General features: G+C 40.5%; 1 protein-coding gene across 1 annotated transcript in view; it reads right to left on the minus strand.

The window, feature by feature from the left end:
- Nucleotides 1-22,253, minus strand: part of st6galnac3 (ST6 (alpha-N-acetyl-neuraminyl-2,3-beta-galactosyl-1,3)-N-acetylgalactosaminide alpha-2,6-sialyltransferase 3) — a 102,910-nt gene extending 80,657 nt beyond the window's left edge. The window contains exon 1 of the mRNA XM_031731141.2: nt 21,869-22,253. Coding sequence (XP_031587001.2) covers nt 21,869-21,886 — 18 coding nt within the window. The 5' untranslated portion in view covers nt 21,887-22,253. The remainder of the gene's footprint in view (nt 1-21,868) is intronic.
- Nucleotides 22,254-22,571: the final 318 nt, after the last annotated feature.

The raw sequence follows: 22,571 nt of genomic DNA on the forward strand, positions 1-22,571 counted from the left end.
TAATGCCAATCATGTTATATGACTGAAAAATTTAAACAACCATTGAGTGAAATTTTCTTAGTTCCGGCATCTGTCACGATTTATATATAATATGTAATATACACAGCCACTTTACTGGGTACACCTGTTCAGCTGCTCATTAATTCAAGAATCTAATCAGCCAATCACATGATAGCAATTCAGTGTGTTGAGGCATTGACAAGACAACAAGAAGTCAAGACAACCTGCTGAACTTCAAACCGAGAATGAGGAATAAAGGTGATTTAAGTGAACATGGCATGGTTGTTCATGCAAGAACAGGATTTTCCCACAACCATCTTACAGAGAATGGTCTAAAAAAAGAGAAACTATCCAAAAGTATCTAATTGATGCCAAAGGTCAGAGAATAGCCAGACTGCTTCAAGCTGATAGGAGGGCAACAGTAACTCATATAACCACTCATTATAACCAAGAGGAGGATCTGTGAATGCACAACATGTCAAGCCTGGAAGCAAATGGGCCACAGCAGTAGAAAACCACACCGCGTTCCACTACTGTCAGCCAAGAACAGGAAACTGGGGCTACAATTCACACAAGCTCACCAAAGTTGGACAACAGAAGACTGAAGAAACATTGCAGACCGATAAAAAAAAACATCTCATAAGTCTTGATTTCTGCCACAACATTCAGATAGTAGGGTCAGACAAAGCATGGATCCATCCACCTTTTCATGAAACTGTAATGATGTTAGAGATATTTTCTCGGCATGCTTAATGCCCACAGTGGACCCGTCTTCTTAAGTCTGCTTTCAGCAGGATAACACACCATGTCACGAAGCTCAAATCATCTTAACCTGTCTTCTTGAACATGACAGTGAGTTTACTGTATTCAAATCGTATCCATAGTCACCAGATCTCGATGCAACAGGGGATATTCACATCTGATAAATCTGCAACTGTGTGACCAAAATCTCTGAAGAATGTTTCCAGTAAATCTTTGACAAAGGGGGTCAGGGGACAGTGCTGGCAAGGTGTAATTGAAAATACATGCCAACAGTCTCCGGAGCAACTGTTACAAAATAAAATAAAAACAAAATAAACAATAACTAACCAGCATCTTACAGATGGAAACATGACCAAAAATTAAAAAAAACAAAAACATGATATGCTGCTTTCCTTCTGGCAGTCATTATTCAGTCATAACTTAAGGAAGCCATGTTCGTCAAAGAGGTATAATGGATGTAATGATGAACATCCAGCTTTCTTTTCAAAGATGCTCATTCCTGCTTGCAGACCAATTTGCAGGAAATGAAGTCGCAGCAGAAACCATCATTTCTCTTAAAAGATAAAAAGGGATAAACACATAATATGTGGTGCACCAATCTCCAACTCATTTTTTGTATATTTTATCAAGTAAGTACAGCTGTCCATGCTGTGTAAGTGAAACTTCACTGACTCCCGATATGGGCACAGTGACCTTCCTCCTGTAAAATAACAAAATGTCCTGATGACGCCCTTGGAGCATGTTACTTCCGTGGTATCACCCTTATCAGCGGCGACATATGAAAAGCAAATCCTTAAATCCGGGTCAAATGAACACTAATCTGGTCTACTGGCATGAAACTGGATCGTTTTGGTACAGACCATCATGAACGATCTTAATCTGGACCCCAAAAAAGAAATCAGGTTGGTTTGTGTGGATGAGACTCTGCAGGTGGCAACAATAAGGACTTAACACCCTTTTTTTCTGTATAAACTTAAATACCGCAAATCCCAGTCTTCATCAGTAGATGACGTCAATCGCTGCGTACATGTGTTCATCAGCACACGTGTACTTGTATGTGTGCCTGCGACAGGAAAGCACCAAAAACCCATTTGACTAATGCATATCTGATATCAAATGGAATATAATCCCCACAAGTATGAAGGATTAAACACTCTGCAATATTCACTCCCCCCCCCTCCTCTGGATCCAGCAAACTTTTGGGACAAGAGGAAAAGAGCGCCATATGTTCAGAAAAAACAGTCTGGTGATGCTCTATGCTCTGCTGCGTAGGCTGATGCTCGCTCACTTGAGAAAGTGAAGAATTTGTCAAAGTGAAAGGGGGGGCTGCTCTTTGTGGCACTTTGAAAAGCTGAAAACTGGAATATCTGTGCGATGAGTGAATGAGTCTACCTGTCAGGAGGAGAAAAAAAAGCATATTGAGAATTCATTATTTTTGGCAGTAAGTTATTGTGCTCCATAAAGACTCTCTGCTATGTGACTTTCTTCCCCGCAGCACTTCTGTAAGCCCATTTGTCTCATTTGATGATGTTCTGTCTCAAGGTCACAACACCCAACAATGTGAAGCAGAAAGCTTGTATTTTCAATTTTATGCTTATTTATTTTTCTGCTTTACTGATTTTTTTTCAAAGATTTACTTTGCAGATTCAGATAAGCAGCAGAGATCCTCAGTCTGAAAACTGCCCTGTGCCTGAGGGCAACATCTCCCAGGATGCACAAAGAAGGTGTATCCAGTGTGAATGGGACATAGAACGGTCCTTACTAATGACTGTAATAATACTATCTAACCTAACTAAAGACAACATAACTGTATCACATAATAATTAGGAGGTACTTTAAATTTATTTTACTATTTATTATACTACAATGAATATGATATTATTTTTAATGATTTAAAGCCCAAACCTAGTCAAAGTAGTGTTGTTTGCCTTTGCCTGAAACTCCAAAATAAATTGTAACACTCATTTTTTTTCAGGTTGTTTTTCTTTTTTTTAATATGGAGCTTTTCGCTAAAAGACATGCATTTGTTTTACACAGCAAGAACTACATATTTGATGTGGTTAATGTTATGTGCATCTTTAACTAAATAAACTGATCATCGTCTAACGCTCTTCTGTGTTCTCCTGTTGTGTTTTAAATGGTTCAGGCCCAGATTATACATCATTTGACTGCACAAAGCCTCACAATTCAAGCTGCTTTAGATCCCAACAGAAGAGCAACAACAGTTCCTTACAGCGTAGAAAGAGTGCACACGCTGCAAAAAGTTAGTTCATGACACTTTCTGTCATCTGTATGAGCATATACTTGTTGGATTACGATCCACTGCTCATAAAACTTCAGCAAACAAAATGATTCCAAGCTTTTTGCCCTTTTTTTTTCTTTAAAGAAAATAGGGGTGAAAGTCAAGGTGTTAATGTATGTTTGTTGAACCTGGTTCAAGCCAATTAACTGTAAATCAAAAAATCAATAAACCTTAATAGCTCTCAGTGCGAAGGCGAGCAAGCCTGGCTATGAAGATACAGTAACTCCATTTATCAGACCACCTGCTCACTTTTGCTTTATGATGGAAAAATGATGACTAAACGTTCCCTCGTCTATAACATCTATAACTCCTATTGTCAGGGGTTATTTTTGGAGAGAGCCAAAATGCCTCCTGGCATTCAGCCAGTCACACAAAATGACTTCTGCCGCTCACTTATGACAAGAGTCATTTCAGCTTTATCCTTCTGTCATATCTGAGTTTTTAAGGGCTGGCTCTCATAGCCGCAGATGGCCATTGGGCAGAAGAGACCGCACTGCCGGCCAAGGACAAAGCTACTGTACAGTAATGCATCAGTTGCTCTCCATCCAGCACAAATGTCCCAAATTTGGGCCACAAGTCGTGACTGCAAACACTTTGCAAGACAAACTTTAGCGAAACAAAAAGCAATAGGAGAAAAACCAACATGCATGAGAATGCAGATGCTGCAAACGTAGCTTTGAAATTTTATGGAGTTCTTTACAGCAGAATACCAATTATTGTCCCTGTCTTTGTGTTTGAAGGGCGAAGGCAGGGGGGAATCTGGCTGTTGAGAAAAACATCGACCAGAGAAAATCCATTTTAATTTGCCAAATGCCAGAGCAGGATTACTGACATTTAGCAACTGATATTTCCCCTGAAACTCAATAGGATCCCTCCATAACTTCATAATAAAGCCTCATCTCATTGCAAGTGATTATGCACAGCATGACTGCTCACACACAGAAATCTGAGTATATGTATTTATCAAAAGTGCAAACACGGAGACATTTGAGAATGTGGAAAGATTAGAAAGACAGATGCAATGCATCATCTGCAGGACGCAGGAGCAAACAGCGCTGACAGTTTCTTTCAACACTTCACTAAACAGAAGTTCGGCCTCTGCAGAGATTTTTTAAAAAGGTGTTATTTGTTAAAGAAATGCATTTGACAAGCAAATGTCTCCTAGAGGATGATAGAGACGGGGAAACAGGAATGCATGTAGAGTTTTAAAGTGGTTCAGCATCAAAAGGGAATTTGTCCTGTTTGAAGTTCAGCCTTCAGAGGGATGACGACTACAATACCTAGAGGTGACAAATGCATTGTTGTAAGAGGCAAAGTTATTTGTTTTGCCTTTGACTTTGAGAGATCCTTTTACTACAATAACTGCACAGTTGGGGGTGCCCCTATAGATCAGCTTATTGAGCAGGAATCCCATATGCCAACGACTATAGTCCTTAATGCAGTGGCCTGGCTTGAGTCTTCCCCAGACATTTTCCTGCATGTCACTCACGCTCTTTTTCTCTCCACGTTCGTATGTCCTCTACACTGTGCTGTGTTACAAAGGTCTAAAATGCCCCAAAATATATAAACATGCAACATATAGAAATATATATTTAGAATATACATATAAAAATAAAGAAACTGCACAGAAAGCTCAGCTGATACACTAGATACTCATTAATGAACAACCTCAGTGTTGCTACAGCATCCTTGCATTTCGCTAACGATTAATGCAGATTCCCAGTACATTAGCCAGAAACATTTTCCACAAGTCTGTCAAGATGAGGCTACAAGTTAATGAGCATAAAAAAAGATGGATGTGGAGGAATATCTTCCTGAGCAGTGGAACAAATAGGATATGTTGGATTAGACAGAGCATGTGTTGCATTTAGGACATATTTTTATATTTTTAAGTCATGTCTCACCCTGAGCATGTATAGCTTTTATTGTGGAGGAGAAAATCTGAGTCAGCTGCACCCTCGTTGTTTACAGCGGTAGAAATTTCTCTGAGCTTTCTAACAGCGAATGCACTCAAATGATTTGCAAGCAAACCTCTTTGTTTTTCATTAATCCTCTTAGATTGTGAAGGTGCTTTAAGAGCTTCACCGACGGCATTATGAAACTTAAAGTGGAGCAGCTGTTGCACACAATAAACAACCCAGCCAGGTGAATCGAAGGCCACCAAACGAGCCTGCTATGCGGCACACGCAGGTGTTCCCTCTGCAAAATAACAATAAAGTTTGCCGAGTCTGTCAAAGCCTCTGTGGATAGCTGCTACTCTGTGTTAGGAGAATGGTGGCATTCAATGTGTGCGAGTGTGTGGGAGTAGGTTTGGGAGGAGGTGGTAGAGGTGTCACAGTCAACAAAAAAACAGCACCCGACGCTGCAGTTGTGAGGGAGATCAATAATAAGCCAAAATACAAATCTGGACACAGAACGCAATCACAGAACGGCCGTTGCACCTCAAACACGACATGAAACGAGAGCAGTGAGCCTCACTGAGCAGATGCAACATCACCCAGAGTGCACACTGGCATTTTGAAATGCTGCCCACTCCCTTTTTCCACACTGACCACAATAAAAGTTTGGAAGCATAAAAGTAGCCGGCGGTTTTTATTTCATGGGGGACAAAAAAAAAAAAGACTGGCCTTTATTTAATGCCCTCACTTAACCGCCAGGCTTTATTTGTGTCTGTCAACCTCTTCGGTTCATGCCGGCAATCAGCTTCCCAGCGCTGGTGTCCAGAGCACTGCCGGGCTTCCAGTGGGGATAATAACAGAGGCACTGCAACCTTTTATTAGCCTGGTCAAGAGCCCTCAGGAAAGAGCCTATACTATGACCAGACATGTTTCCCACTGAGCACATCACTGAGTTTATAGCTCTACCTGACACTTCAATGAGAGGGGAAACTGAATCAAAGCCAGGATATTCGTCAAGGATATCTGATGCTGTATATGTCATCCACAATTCAGCAGCGGGATGGAAATAAATCCTAACATGTCAGGGCAATAAATTAAGCTAAAAAGCTGGTCTGCCGGGAGCAGGCGTGGCACACAGCTCACAGTTAGACAACACTAATGCAATTACAGGGATTTTCTGCTTGCTCAGAGGCTCGGTTCAAGGGCGGAGCGCAGAGAGCTGAAGGCGAGCTGCACACAATCAGGCGTTTCTCAGGGTAGCAGCCAAGCCTGATCTTGCCACCTCACTCTGTGGAAAAGCCGTTGAGAAAATGCATATAGGATTACAGCAGTATGGTTATGAGATCCAGGGTATTCTGCACATCTGATGAGCCTAACCTGTACCAAACTCAGCTTTGCTGGTTTGGATTATTGAAGGTTATGAAAACAAAATCTTTTTTTTGAACAGTCACAAGGATGTGAGCTGTGACCTACAACGGGATTTTAGAAAATTACCCCACTAAATTGATACCCTGAAGAAGGACTTTGCTTGCCCCTTTGCTCCCACTAGCTGTGTATGGTCAGGGTCAGGTACAAACAAGCCACTGATACTAAAATACAGAGTTTCAGTATTTTGTATATTTCAGCAAAACAACATTTGAACCATTCCTTCATTCCTACAACCTTCCTACTCATTCTGACACCTCAAACTATCCCTTTGATTCTTTTTTTTATAATTTGGGCAGTGTTTCTAAGCCGCATCCAAGTCTATGGAGAGCATAACTCCTTACCAAACATGGCCTCTGCTGATCTGTCTCTTCTGGGGCTTTGGATCGCCGCTGTGCCAACGGGCAGTTAGGCCTTGCCAAGAGTACAACAAGCTCTTAGACCTTGCCAAGCGTACAATGTGCGGACGGGGACTTGCCAAATGTAATCCAGCAATAGTGCAACACGCTCAAATGAATCCAACTGGCTGTAGGTTGTAACTCTCTGTAACTCTGTCACTTTATGCTTGGAAATGAACAGAAACTGAAGGAATAAATGCTCCTAAAAGCTGATAATTGTGCAGAAATTTGTGGTTAAGAGTGCTGGAAAGTGTCCCAGGGAAGAAAAGGGTAGCAGAAAACTAAACCACATTTTCACGAGGTATTGTTTGACTGACTTCGTCATATTAATGGTTATTCTTGCACAGTGATAATCAAACTGCTGGGCCACAGAAGTACTGCAGGTATAACACAGACATCCAGGTAAAAAGACAGATGACTCTGATTTTTATAAATCCAATTTGCTGATGCAATCACTTTGAGGTTATTGTTAATTGCAAATGGTGTGAGTAATTAATAATTATGTAATTTCTGATTCATTTCTTTTGATTGACCAACTGATCATTTGAGCTAAGCATTGAAAAATGTTTATTGATAGCTTTTACTAAAAAACACACACACACATATGTTTAAATCTAGAAAGTGTGGTTTCCAATAGCTGTCTGCATTCCTGGATGTCTGATCGATTCATGCTGCTCTCTTCCTTTTTGTCAATTCTGGTCTCAAACACTCTCTAACACTCATTGTCATTTTCATCATCATTACTTTGATCCATTGATCTTCTTGCCTCATTGCTTATCTGTCATCCTGCCTTTCAGAACGTCCTTCCTGCAACACTTCACCTCATCCTGGATGTTCAGAGAGACTCATCTGAAGTCTCCATCAGCCATCTGCTAACTCTGTTCCCTTGCCACCATCATCTATGACTCTGGGGTTCTGTCCTATTTACCACCTAGGTGTAGGACACTGTTCTGCCATATTGCTTCAGAGTATAATCTAATTACACAAATTACACTCCTTTTTGTTGTCTGACCAACAGTCCAAAACACAAAAAAGGTTCAGATCACATAATGGAAGACAAGACAGAGCGCACGGTTTCACATTTTCGAAAACGGTAACACTAAAGTTTAAACATCAGTTCCTTGAAAAACAATAATTATAAAAAATAATGTTTTCAACTTTCGTTTTGATATAAAATCAACCCAAGTCCAGTGTTTCACTTAATGTTTCAGCTTGATTTAAGCTTATTAGCACCTTATAAACACCTGAACTCGAACATCTTGAACAGACGTTTCCAGTGATTATTCTGGTTATTCTGCTATGACAATTCAGTGCATCTGGTGGGCAACTGTAACCAGAACCTACAGCAGGTCTAAAAATTAGCTACGCTGAGCTCACCAAGAATGAGGTCTACTCAGCAGCTGCTGTTCAAGACAGCGGCGCTGGAGTTCAGTTCAAATTAAAAATGCATGTGATGTGATGATTAACTGTAAAAGTAATTTTCAAGTAGAAGTACTTTACCAAACATTTGCTGACTATAACATATGACAGGGTAATGTTCATGTTCTTTTCATTCTCCTTTCTTTTCTCATTTTGTTTTACTTTAGAGGGTTGGTCAGACAAAATAATAAATGCTAGAAAAATTTACTTTGTGGAGAACGACAATGAGCATTCATATTTTTAATTAATCAGAAATCACAGTGAAAATAATAATGTTTTTTAAAAACCGGCTTGCTGATTCACTTCCCTAGCACCTTTAATTTCTGCTCTGTAGTCTACCTGAATATTCACCAAATCACAGACAGGGCCTCTCTCAGCAGGTGTTCACAGCTCAGAGACAAATCTGCCGTCATACATACACAGCATGTCCATCCGGTATTTGCCATTTCCACGCTGCTGTTAGGTTGGCTGGTGGCCGCCTGGATGATTCTCTAACCCAAAAGTCCAAAGCTGGTCCAGGGAACCATCAGGGCCGGATGCTGCCATCTGACCACCAAGGATCTGCCACTTTGGCAGGTTTGTCTCTGACTCACTGACTCAGTGTTATCTACAAGTGGAAGTTAAAATCCCAGTGGACAGTGAATTGTTGAGAGGCCAGTCTTAATCCTGAAGTGGCGTGTGACCCTTTAAGCCCCACAGACCTGCTGTCCGAGAGGTCCTGAACGTGTTTGTGTTGGGCATGTGCTGTTACTTATCTATGTAGCTATGTGACACACTGGTAAAATGCTTGCCACACAGCTAATTTGATATGCCTTCAAAGAAAAACAGAGGAGGTGCTAAATCCAGATGCAGCCAGCTGCCTGACATTTCCCCGCTACAACTGAATCTGCTGACTCTTAGATGTGTGCAATGGTAAATGACTGGAGCAATAACTTTAAAAACAGAAGCACTTAATTACTGAAAAAAAAAACAATGCCAAGTTTGGTACCAACAGTTTGTATGTATTTTCCCCAAATCAAGGGACCATATGGATGGGGGGGTTTTTTTAGCTGAGATTTAAGCCAAACCCCTGAGAATAACTCCCGTGTTTCTGAAAGTTAGGATTTCACTTCAGTCAAAGACTGAAACAACCTAAACTTTTCTGATGAAAATACAGCTATAGGAGTGCAGTCGACTGTAATGATTACAGAAAAACAATGGCAGATTAATAACTGCACTCAAATCTTTTCTGCATGAATTGTCAATCTGTCCTCTTGTTTCGGGGTAATTAAAGTTTAAAACTTCAACCTTGACATTACAGCTCCACTGTGAATGCATGTACAGTAATAATAGGGGTTATGGCCCAGAGGTTCTTTGTGAGCGACACGTAATTTTATGCTGCTGACCCTGACTGCAATTATAGCGGGACTTAATTTGTAGGCTGCCATATCACCTCTTTCATTAAACTGTGTGTCGTTTCTTTGTGTTTAGTCCAGTAAAGGGACGAGAAAAGAAAAAAAAAAAGGATGGCCAGTGCTGGCAGCTCAACTCGTATCGGAAGAGCTCAAGCAGCCTGAACTGGCAGAGCAGCACATGATTAAACACAACAGGATTAGAGACTGGCTGAACAACACAACCAATGAGAAGGAGTAAGACAAAATCAGAAGTCTTTCCCAGATGCTGATAAGATCCCTCGTGTAAGTGAGAGGTCACTACTACGACCGCTGCACTGTGGATTAACGCCAGATCTGGAGGGAGGTGATCGCCCTTGGTTACCACTGTGGATAAGCTAACCTTGTACTAGCTTCTGCAGCAGTGTGTGTATGTGCACAACAGATGTAGGTTACATTACCATAATAAAGCAGCCACACGCTTAAACGGTACTGTTGGCTCAAAAGGGTTCAGAGGATGGAGTGCAACAGCAGAGCAAAAGACAAAGACTTTCTTTTAGGTCTTTGAGTCAGGAAAAGGACTCAGCTAAAGTTTGGATGAAATCTGATTTCTCCTCACGTTTTATTTCTAAAATATTATGGAACATAGCTGCACCATTTTTTACTGAAACTTTCACGTTCCTGCAATGATGGTAGAATATGAATTGTCTTCATGCATGGCTGAATTCGCTCCTTTTGCAGTGGCTCTTGAAATAGGTTAGAATCAATATTTCTAATAGGGCTGCTGTGTAAACAAACAATGATGACAATGTGACAATATGAACAAGGTTACTGGCATGCTCTGTAAAAAAGACAGATATAGCTAGAGTAGCTTCACCCACTGGTTTTGATTTTTGATTTTTAAGCGTCACTGTTGTGCTGGCCACCGCCAGAAACAACCACATTTAGATGAGAATGTCGAGAAAAGTTATCAGCTGCCACTAACAAGCTTGGTTAGCACACTGCAAACATAGAACTATGCGGGGGCAACACACAGACACTAATTAGTGCTAATTAGCATGCTAACAAATACTACACTCAACAAAACATCAAGATAAACGTCTTGGATAGTCTGCCCCGCACAGCAGGCAATATTTGGTATTCAGTAATTCAATGAAAATGCTTTAAGAAGCACCAACCCACCAAAAAGGTCCAATTTAGTGACTTCAATTAGCTGAACTGAAGCAGCTACAGCTGCTTGTGTTGAACCACCTGCCAATCAAAGCTTATCGATAAACCTATGGATGCCTATACATAAACGATATGATATTGATGTACTACTCTGATAGAGATTCTCATCAGTATGACCATCTAATGTAGTGTAAAACAGAGGATCTATGTGAATTCCCGTGCCCAACAACTTTCCAAAACCCAGCCATGTCCATGCTTGATAACCTTGCCACGTGTAACCGCATGTTGCTTTCCTAATACTACCGCAAGGTTGTGTACCATGCTCAATTAAAAGCATGCCATCCTGACCTGTTCATTTATTCATTTTGAGGCTGCAAGATGTCCAACTTTTTAGCGGGGTATCACCCAACCCTAGCTCCTAGCTATTATTTTAAAACTTTTCACAAATGCAAATTAAACAAATTAAAACACAAAAAGAGGTATAAACTCACCAGCCTCTTTGTTTGGGTAACACAAATATCTAATCAATTGCATTGCAGTAATTCACTGCATTTCAGCACATAGTCAGTATGTTGAAGTTCAAAACGAGCATCAAAATGGGGAAGAAAGGTGATCTTTAGTGACTTTTAACGTAGCATTGGTGCTGGTGCCACACAGGTTGAGTTTATTCTCACACAAAATATCCAGTAAGTGACAGTTTTCTGATGTCGGAGATCAGAGGGGAATGGCCAGACTGCTTCCAGCTGAGAGGAAGGCAACAGTAACTCAGCCACTCGTTACAACCCAGGTACGTGCAACATTTCAAATCTTGAAGCATATGGGGTACAGCAGCTGAAGACCACTGCGGCCAAGAACATAAAACTGAGGTTACAGTTTGCATCGGCTCACCAAAAATGTCCACTGCCCTCTGTCCAAGACATGACCATACCTTTATAGCTATGCCATCTGGACAAACCACCTGATAGTCTTTATTATCTTGATAGCTGCCCTCACTTCCTCCTTACTAATCCTCTGGCTACAACCTACCTGAGTATTATTGCTTTCTGACCACAGTGTTGTCATGGCTGCTTCCAGCAGGATAATGCACCACGTCACAGAGCTTAAATAATCTAAAACCGTTTTGTTTTGTTTTTTACAGGACAATGAGTTCACTGTACTCATTGTCCTGTACACAGTCCCCAGATCTCAATCCAATAGAGCTACATCTTTGGGATGTGTGGAACAGCAGATTAACATGATGGATGTGCAGCAGGGAAATTTGCAGCAACTGTACAGGGAGTGCAGAATTATTAGGCAAATGAGTATTTTGTCCACATCATCCTCTTCATGCATGTTGTCTTACTCCAAGCTGTATAGGCTCGAAAGCCTACTACCAATTAAGCATATTAGGTGATGTGCATCTCTGTAATGAGAAGGGTGTGGTCTAATGACATCAACACCCTATATCAGGTGTGCATAATTATTAGGCAACTTCCTTTCCTTTGGAAAAATGGGTCAAAAGAAGGACTTGACAGGCTCAGAAAAGTCAAAAATAGTGAGATATCTTGCAGAGGGATGCAGCAGTCTTAAAATTGCAAAGCTTCTGAAGGGTGATCATCGAACAATCAAGCGTTTCATTCAAAATAATCAACAGGGTCGCAAGAAGCGTGTGGAAAAACCAAGACGCAAAATAACTGCCCATGAACTGAGAAAAGTCAAGCGTGCAGCTGCCAAGATGCCACTTGCCACCAGTTTGGCCATATTTCAGAGCTGCAACATCACTGAGTGCCCAAAAGCACAAGGTGTGCAATACTCAGAGACATGGCCAAGGTAAGAAAGGCTGAAAGAGGCGACCACCACTGAACAAGACACACAAGCTGAAGCGTCAAGACTGGGCCAAGAAATATCTCAAGACTGATTTTCTAAGGTTTTATGGACTGATGAAATGAGAGTGAGTCTTGATGGGCCAGATGGATGGGCCGTGGCTGGATTGGTAAAGGACAGCTCCAGTCCGACTCAGACCCCAGCAAGGTGGAGGTGGAGTACTGGTTTGGGCTGGTATCATCAAAGATGAGCTTGTGGGGCCTTTTCGGGTTGAGGATGGAGTCAAGCTCAACTCCCAGTCCTACTGCCAGTTTCTGGAAGACACCTTCTTCAAGCAGTGGTACAGGAAGAAGTCTGCATCCTTCAAGAAAAACATGATTTTCATGCAGGACAATGCTCCATCACAGCGTCCAAGTACTCCACAGCGTGGCTGGCAAAAAGGGTATAAAAGAAGAAAACTAATGACATGGCCTCCTTGTTCACCTGATCTGAACCCCATTGAGAACCTGTGGTCCATCATCAAATGTGAGATTTACAAGGAGGGAAAACAGTACACCTCTCTGAACAGTGTCTGGGAGGCTGTGGTTGCTGCTGCACATAATGTTGATGGTGAACAGATCAAAACACTGACAGAATCCATGGATGGCAGGCTTTTGAGTGTCCTTGCAAAGAAAAGGTGGCTATATTGGTCGCTGATTTGTTTTTGTTTTGTTTTGAATGTCAGAAATGTATATTTGTGAATGTGGAGATGTTATATTGGTTTCACTGGTAAAATAAATAATTGAAATGGGTATATATTTGTTTTTGTTAAGTTGCCTAATAATTATGCACAGTAATAGTCACCTGCACACACAGATATCCCCTAAAATAGCTCAAACTAAAACAAACTAAAAACTACTTCCAAAAACATTCAGCTTTGATATTAATGAGTTTTTTGGGTTCACTGAGAACATGGTTGTTGTTCAATAATAAAATTATTCCTCAAAAATACAACTTGCCTAATAATTCTGCACTCCCTGTATAATCCAAGATGTAACTAAGTAAATGTCCAGTGAGTTTATATCCTAAAACCTCTCTGATTTTAAGCATTAATTGGATTGCTTGATTTTTACTTTTCAGACAAAAACTAAACAGTTATGATTTTGGGTTCAGGGTATATACCGAATTCGGATTCAGCAAACTTCAACTAAACTTCTGCTGAAGTAGTTAAGAAAGTGTCACAGTTCCACATACCCTTACTGCGTAAGAACCTATTTAACTGTAAGTAATTGATCTATTCTACTTTAAGACTAAAAAAATTTTGTCTCCCTGTGCGACCAGGCAACTATAAAACAGTGGATTCTGAGACTTCTCCTGTAAACTTCACACTCAAGAAGTGAAACAGATAAAGGGAAGAATGGTACAAGAGGGAATCTGAGCAGGGATTTGATAACAGTTTGAATACAAACTGGAGTATCTGCTTCATTCAACATCCTGCCAGTACCCCATGCTTTCTCTAAAACTGTGACGGGACACTTTTATCAGCTCCCTTTCTATAGCAACATAATCACATGGGACAAGAGGGACTCGGAGAAGTGCCATTCATCCCTGAAACTCTTAAGAAATGGGACACTCGCCGCATTCCCCATAGTTGTAAAAGCACCGCTCTACACACACTAATGACGGTCTGTCTGTCTGTGTGTGCAGGCATTAATTAATCTGAAATTTCTGCTTGTGTGTTTGCGTGCTTTGGTTGGTGTGCACCCACATCACCCCGTCGGGCGAATTTGCTGCTCTGGCCCTGTTCTGCCATATGTGGTTAGCAGTAACAGCAGAATAGCTGTCTTTTGATGTGATGTGATAGAGGGCTTATTCTGAACTGTTAGCACAGAGGACAACAGCGACAGCCTTTCCCAGCTTAAGCACAGCTCTTCATGGACGAGCTCACTCCAATTAAAACAAAAGATGACAAAGGGGGAACTCTGCATGTCAGATCTCTTTTTTCAGGCCCTACTTGGTAGGAAACTGTGAATAAAACAATGTGTTTGTGTATATTTACATAGTCACTATGATAAAACTGGGACAAACACATTAAAATTTCTATCTAAAAATACATTTATTCTTGTTTATGTCATTTTCAGTCTTTATCCCTTGTTGAGCCAGTACATATGAAAGCATATTGGTCAAACACATAAAATAACCTTCCCCCCTATGGCCACAAGCTTTAGGTCGTGACTAAAAGAATGAGATCATGGGTACAAGGACTGCAAATGAGCTTCTTCCAAAGGGTGGCTATGCTCTCCTTTGGAGAATGGCTGGAGCTCAGTCATTCATGAGGAAGTCAGAGAAGAGCTGCTACTCCTCCACATCGAAGGGAACCAGTTGAGGTGGTTGAGGTGATTGGTCATCCCCTAGGTTAGGTTTTTCAGTTCTACCAGAAGGAGGCCCTGGAATAGACCCGAGACACGCTGGAGAGATAACATCTCTGCTGGGGAAATGAAGATCTGTGTGTCTCTGTTTAGACTGTTGCTCTCTCGACCTGGACCCAGATAAATGGGAGAAAATGGATGGAACATTATGGAGAAAGTGATGAGTCCATGGACGGCGAGCTAAGTCTAACAGACAAGAAGGATGGATGCAGAAGCAAAGAAATTGTGAAAGACAATAAGACTGCTCTGAAAGAAAATCTCTGTAAGGGACTAACAGTGTTCTTGCACTCTCAGCTCTTCAGCTGATTTTGGAGGAAAACTTGCTGCACTGACTGAGACCTGTTTGTTCCAGACATGGAAAATCTTCATGCGTTCATGTATGAGAGCAATCCAAGGTGTGGAGCTGCAAAAACAAATTAGTGTTTCAGCTCCTCTGAAATCACCTATCACAACAAGAAAACAGTCATTTTATGTGCTGATATAATTGCTATTCTTACTCCAGCACAAACACACACACTAAACAGTGACTATTTGGACACTTAGGTCAGTCAGTCCACAAGCATTCCCAGAGGGAGATTTCTAACGCAGCTAGCAAAAAAGCAATTCAATGCGTGTAATTTCTGAGTTTACTCAGATGCAGTTTAATGAGACTCTTCATTTCCCAGATCTTTAAAATAGGGGCTGAGCGTGCTGAGCTAGTATGACCCAGAGACCCACAATAGTCACAATAATGGAAAATCCTTTGGATGCAATAAACCAGAATTACCCTATAAGTTTACAAATGGTGACCAAGATACTGCACGCCCTGATAAAAGCACCTCACAAATGAAAAACAATCCTGTCAGTGTTTCCCTGGGCCATGAAAATAGCCTTAACAGCTTCCTTTTAAAATTCAGCAGCATACATGACGCTGCAATAACCTGATATCTGCTAACATGTTGGACGTCCACATTTGCCTTTAATTGATGCAGTCATTTGTTTACCTAATATTAGTTAGTGGTTAATATTTTAGTTTGCAGTAAACCTTGAAAATAAAAAAATAAATAATAAAGGTGATGGAAAAACTGGTGTATGGAGAAAAAAAATCATAATATTCCTGAAATATGTAACTTCAACATCCCCCCAGGTTTCCACTTAAGAGAAAACTGGCAGAAAGATTAAAACGTCAGGTATTATTCCTCAATAACAAAAACACAAACGTCACCGTGACTTTCATCACTCTGTCGTTTTATTGGTGCTCTTCTAATTGCACTGAATCAATGGAAAGTCATTTTCCAAAAACTGCTATTATCTACACATACTCAGCAGAAATGGAACACAATAATTTGCATATTTTGTTTGGTTTTTTTCTTCATTTTGCAGTTTGAATTTTTGCACTTTCATTTTTGCAGCACCAAAATTACATCATCTATCCACTCTTTATTGCCTATTTAAGAATTTAAAAAGAAAACAATATGCACAGACATCCAAGGAATCCATGAAAACGCTATACAGCTACTGGACAAATCAACATTTAAACATATTACAAGAACATGACAGTAAATTGTTGCCATTTACCTTAAAAACTCCGGCAGAGAGTATATAAATGATATGATAAAGCCAATGTGATGCTGGAGGTCCTCAGCTAATAGCTCCTTTAAGGGGGATTGTTTCTGTTTATTCCCAGCTCTATATTTATTCTTGGTTTCTACTAGAAAAGTTTTGCATGTTTGACAGTTTCACCTTTACTTACCTTAGCATGCCATACTGAGCCTTGGTCTTAGAGCTGGGCGATATGACCCAAAATTCATATCTCGATATTTTTTAGCTGGATGGCGATGATATTTATATATATCTCGATATTTATTTTCTTTAAGCCATAAGGTAAGAACAAAAAGAGAGTTTAGTCAAAGCTGTGTCCCAGATGTCAAACAGGCACTTTTATTAACATACAGCGTAGATGCACATGAAAAATTTACTCTAATAAATTATCAGCTTTCATTAAATAATAATGATCCATAAATAAAAGAACACAATGTTGTTTTTGTGCATAACAAAAAGCTCACAATTGTGCAGTCAAAATGTAAACTAAAAGATGCTAAGCATAATAACAAAGAGACAGATTTCACAGCTGCTCCCAAGTTCTACTGCATGACTGACAGCCTGCAGTTTGAAATCCTCTTAACCATGTCTCTTAACAGGTGCCATTTATGGTCCTTATACACACACAATTCGGTAATATTACGTTGAAGCACAGTAGGTATCACTAGAGGCAGCACTACGGTAGCCTGTAATGCTTCGACAATCCATCAAGCGGTGCAGCTCCGTAGCTCACCAAAGTCGTACTTGAAACATTTTTGACAGAAGCCGTCTAGCACATGAAAACTGTTCGGGTCATCAAGCACAACCAGAATTCATACACCGGTCAACTTTTGAGAGAATGAAAGGATTTCAGGCGTGCATGGCGTTAGCGTGGTTAGCTCGTGTGTTAGCTCGCTAACACATTGACGCCCGCCCAGCCCCACGCATGGGGGCAATCCGATCATTGTCTGTAACACGGAGATTTGTAGTGTTCATCTTGTCGTTGTCTGCTGGTGAAGCTATGGGGTAGGAGGAGAATTGTTCACTGAAGGAGGCGAGGCCGAGTAACACAGCGTAGAGATAAAAAAATGGACGGAAGAGGCAAACTTACGGCTCCACAAGTATAGTTATAACGTAACATAGACTATATCGATATAAACGATATTGTCACATCTTATATCTCGTATGAAAATATATCGATATTTTTAAAAAACTCGATATATCGCCCAGCACTACTTGGTCTACACACTTAGTGCATCATGCCTGAAGCAAGCTTTTACCTTCTCTATATTTACGCTAACTTCATTCTGATTGGATGCCATTCACAATCAAAAGGTTTCTGCACTCACAGCCAGAGTGTGCATCTCATTTGATAATGTTAAGGACATCTACTATTGTGTAGATACATTATTTACTTAGTACTTACAAGTGCACGTACTTAGTACTTGTAGACAGACTAATCTCATTATTTAAACTTTGGCCATGTTTTGTATGATCACTATAGCAGCGTATGTATATTAGAAAAAAAGAAAAATTATTATACGATTGAAGTATTAAAGACACAAACGTTTGTATTAGGTGGGTTTGAATTTATGTACCTCATAGCCACTATCTACATCGGAATAATTCGAAGCTGCTTTTTAACTCAGCTAACAAGAAACAAGAACACTGGTATCATTTAATTTAAAGTTACAGCTCATTTACTTGCGTCCACTTCTCGTTTACATTTCGTTCAGTCACTCTGAAACTTGTACCGTGTAATTATATTTTCTTTTTTCCCCGTTTTTGATATTACAGTGTCAAATCTAGTGTGAAATTAACTGCTGTCTCCCATAACAAAAACAGCCTAACGGAGCAGATGCGGGTGTGACAGTAAAGTTTTTGAAGTGACATATTGTTTCTTGATGAAGCTGAAGAGGAGGTCGTGGGTGTTTGGATACTGTCAGTCATCTTTCAACTGTAGCAAAGAATAAAAAGGATAATATATTAAATGTGGCAAAAACACATTATGGTAATGCTGATGAACTGATTTTGTGTACGCTTTTTTAAGAGAAAGGGAAATGAACATGTAAAATCCTCTTAAAAGGCACAACGCAATATCTTCAGCTACTCTTACAGCATCAAAAACCTCATGATCAAGCACAACGCACAAAGAAGCTCCTGTATCAAGCTTTAAGCACACAAGTTACAACACAAAATTCACTCACGCCTATTGTTGGGTACCCCATTCAGCTGCTCAATAACACAAATGTCTTACCAGCCAATCATATGATCGCAACTCAATCCATTCAGGTAAGATTTCCTGCTGAAGTTCAAATCAGTATCAAAATGTGGAAGACAGATCACTTAAGTGATGGGTTGGGTGTTGGTGCTTAACAGGCTGCATAGTATTTAATCAACTGTTGATCTGCTGGGATGCCTGTTTGATGTCAGAGTCAGAGGAGAATGGCCAAACACTTTGAGCTGATAGGACAGCAACAGCAACTCAAATAACCACTCATTGCACCTAAGTTATGCAGATGAGCATCTCAAACCTGAAAGGAGATGGGCTACAGCAGCAGAACACCACACCACATTCCACTACTATCAGCGAAGAACAGAAAACTAAGGGGACAATTCACATTGGCTCAGAAAAAACAAGACTTTAAAAATGTTCCCTGGTCTGATAAGCATCAATTTCCTTTGCAATATTAGGTTGACTGGGTAAGAATTTAGTGTAAACATCAGCAAAGAGTGGATCCACCCTGCCTTGAATCAACAGCTCAGGCCTATGCTGTTGTAATGTTGGAGGGGATATGTTCTTGGTACACTTTGGGCCCTTTATTACCAACTGAGCATTTTTTAAAAGTCTGACAATCTACCGGAATATTGTAGATTGTCTAAATGTTCTAAATGTTGTCTGTAACGTCTTTACAGCTTTTCCCACATACCTATGTATATATAGTTTCTAAAGCACAACATGCATGAAATAACTTATAAACACTGGCAACACAGTAACATAAGTCATATTTAAAACTTGCTTTGCAAAGATTCTGCAATTATCTGTAGGGTGGTTAATAGAAAAAAACTCAACCATGCTATTTTCTTCGTGCACACTTGTGATACAATCAGCTGATTTCACTTCGCATGCAAGGAGGAGGAAACTGTTGGTGTGGTCTGCAACTTTTGAGGAGTGCAGATATCAACATTTTTGTTACTGCACGAAACGACGAGAGTGTGATGATAAAGTGCAAACTGTGTCCAGGACAGAAACAGCTACATTATGATGCACAACACACAATACCAACTGTTTTCAATCATCTGCACAGACAGCATGCCAACACAAAGCTAGCAAAAAACCCAGAGTGATGTTTAAGTTAAGTTCACACCGACCCCAACCCTGCATCCAGAGCCTGATCTTCAACAGGTAACAAAGGCAGCGATGAGCAGACAACATGGTAAAAAAGTAATAAAAGCAAACAGAGATTGAAATCGACAGTAAAATTGTATGACTGCAAAATGACTGTGGTTTACATATTATACATGTGTGTGCTTGTGTGGGATCATGATAGTTTTCCTGTAGTTATTTGAATGGGAGAGCCATGAAAGCAAAACACCACATAGAAATAAACAGAAAATGAACAGTAGGTTTCTTGGGTTAGGTTCAGTGAAACTGGGTTTGGTCAGACAAAACTTGTCAACAACAGCAGTTTTAATCATTGATTTATCATTGAAGTTATTTATCGTTATATTAGGTCAAGTTCCAGTTTGTTTGGTTTTTGTCTTGTATTTGTGCAAACTACACACTCTATCTATTCCTCCCACAGTCTAAAGACCTGCAGTGAGTGGGTTAGGTTAGTTAGGTTAACTGCTGATTCTAAATTGCCCATAGGCAATCTGTGGTTACACCAAATCTACTATGACGCATAGCTAAATCCCTAGTTGAATCAGCAGTGTAGGTATGTCATAACCACAAAACTTTTTTAAAATCCTACATCGTAACATGACACAGACTTCACTAAAAATTTAACTACACATCGCTTTGATGACGTCCATGCAGTTATTATGGCTGGGAGCGGCATTGGCCATTTGTAAAGGCTACATCATATACTCTACATGGAATCAAAGGAAGTCTAAATTAAGCCCAACAATGGTCCAGAGACCTATTCAGCTGTCATGGGGCAAAAGGTCGACCATCCTCACAGCCCTGAATCGGACAAGAAAATGAATGACAGATTGGAGAGCTCAGTGTTGTCTATCTGTGATTAAAAATGTCCACTTTCTTCTGACAATCGATAGACAAAAACCTTAACTGACAAACCACATACCTTGAAAATATCTTTAAGAGTTCAGCAATAATCATTTTAACTAAATATCTGTTGGCTTGACAGGAAAAAAAGCTACCCATACTATCACTACCTTCACAATTCAAGCCTAAATTATAACTTGGGAAAACAAATCAGTCCAATTAGTTTAGTTTAGTTAGATTAATTAAGCAACATTTTAAAACACTCTTTGCTTCTGAAACTCGTAATCCCTAAATTTTCACTGTCAGCTAAGCACGCTTTAACCTGCTGAGCAGATTTCAGACACTATGTTGTGGTGCCAAACTTTCTCAGGTATACGCCACTTCAGAAGTTGAAAAAAGGTTATTTCTCCACACCTTACCGTTTTTTATTCATTCCTTTACATCATTAATCATTTATCTTAATTTTACTGTATATTTTCAGCAGACTGTCCATGCCCTGCAGTTTGAACCACTGGACTAGGAAGAACTCTGGAAAGCAGTGGTCGATATTTTTCATGATATTCCTACATTTCAAGAAGAAGTTATTTAAATCATAAAGACAATACTTGCTGTCATCCTTTATTAAGAGAAATCAGTGTGTAGTCCCATTAAAGAAGTTTCAAACGAAGTGAAATCTGCTTCCTGTGAAGGGCGTCAGAGATTTGTTAACTTTCCCTCAGCTCACGTGATGTGAACACCTGGACATGTCAGGAAGGATGTTGTGTGCACAGCTGGCTGGCCTGCTGATGCTGCCACTTATTTATTTATATATTCATTTATTTGCTTGTTTGTTAAATAAACACAAACATGGGTTGAAAACAAAACTCAAACACAGGAATCTGCTTCCATCATATTTGCACAAGGCCCCCCCAAAACACACACAAAAAAGCCCAGCAGACAGGAACCAGAGGAGGGTTAATTACCTCCGCCGAGCATCACCACTGCCACATGCAGCTGCCCGGATCACGTTTTAGAGCACATCTGCTAAAATGCACACTGGCGGAAAGCCGGCCACGTCTCAGCCTCCTTATGTGCGTTTCCTCCTTTAATGACAGCAGACTATGAGTAAGAGAAACCCCCTCTTACCTTCCACATCCAGGCCATTCTTATTTCCACGCAGACAATGGTGGACCGCCTGTTTTCTTCAGCCCCTAAACGCGCTCAGCACCTCCGTCTGCAAGCACGTTTCCTCACGTGCTCATCACAGGAGGAGATGCGGGTGCAGTGCGGTGGTATGCGGGGATCGGCTCCATAAATGTTGGAGTGTACCGTTATTCGTCTCCTCTCTCTGTTTTTTTTTTTCCTCCCATGGAGCTGCTGGGACCTGCAACGACGCCGCGCTGCTACTGGCCGGCTGAGACGCGTAGCCCCGCCCCGTGTGCGTCACGTGACCGCCGCTGATGCCCTGGCGTTTTACAACATCAGGAACATGAGGACGAGGGGAAACAATAATAACAGAGGGTGTTGTGTGTTGAGTGTAGGCAGAGACGGGTTATGCAGTACCGCACAAAAGTACCGCCCCTCATTTCTTCATAATTTGCTTCCAAAGAGCCAGACTCGTTTTTCAAAGTGGTCTTGGATTTTTCCAGACATTCCGATGGTCCTCCAAAGTTTTTTTTTTTGGAACATGGGCTGTTTTTTCACTCGTTTTTAGTCCAGTCCATCTGATCCTTTTCAGAGGACTGTTTCTTGTTTTTTTGCGGTTTTTGTTTTTTGTTTTTTAATTAAGCCCCTTAATGAAAGAATCCATTTCAAATTGCATTTCTACCTCAGTATGGTGTACAGTGTG

Source organism: Oreochromis aureus, linkage group 18 (assembly GCF_013358895.1).
Source record: "Oreochromis aureus strain Israel breed Guangdong linkage group 18, ZZ_aureus, whole genome shotgun sequence".
In the NCBI taxonomy this organism is placed as follows: Eukaryota; Metazoa; Chordata; class Actinopteri; order Cichliformes; family Cichlidae; genus Oreochromis; species Oreochromis aureus.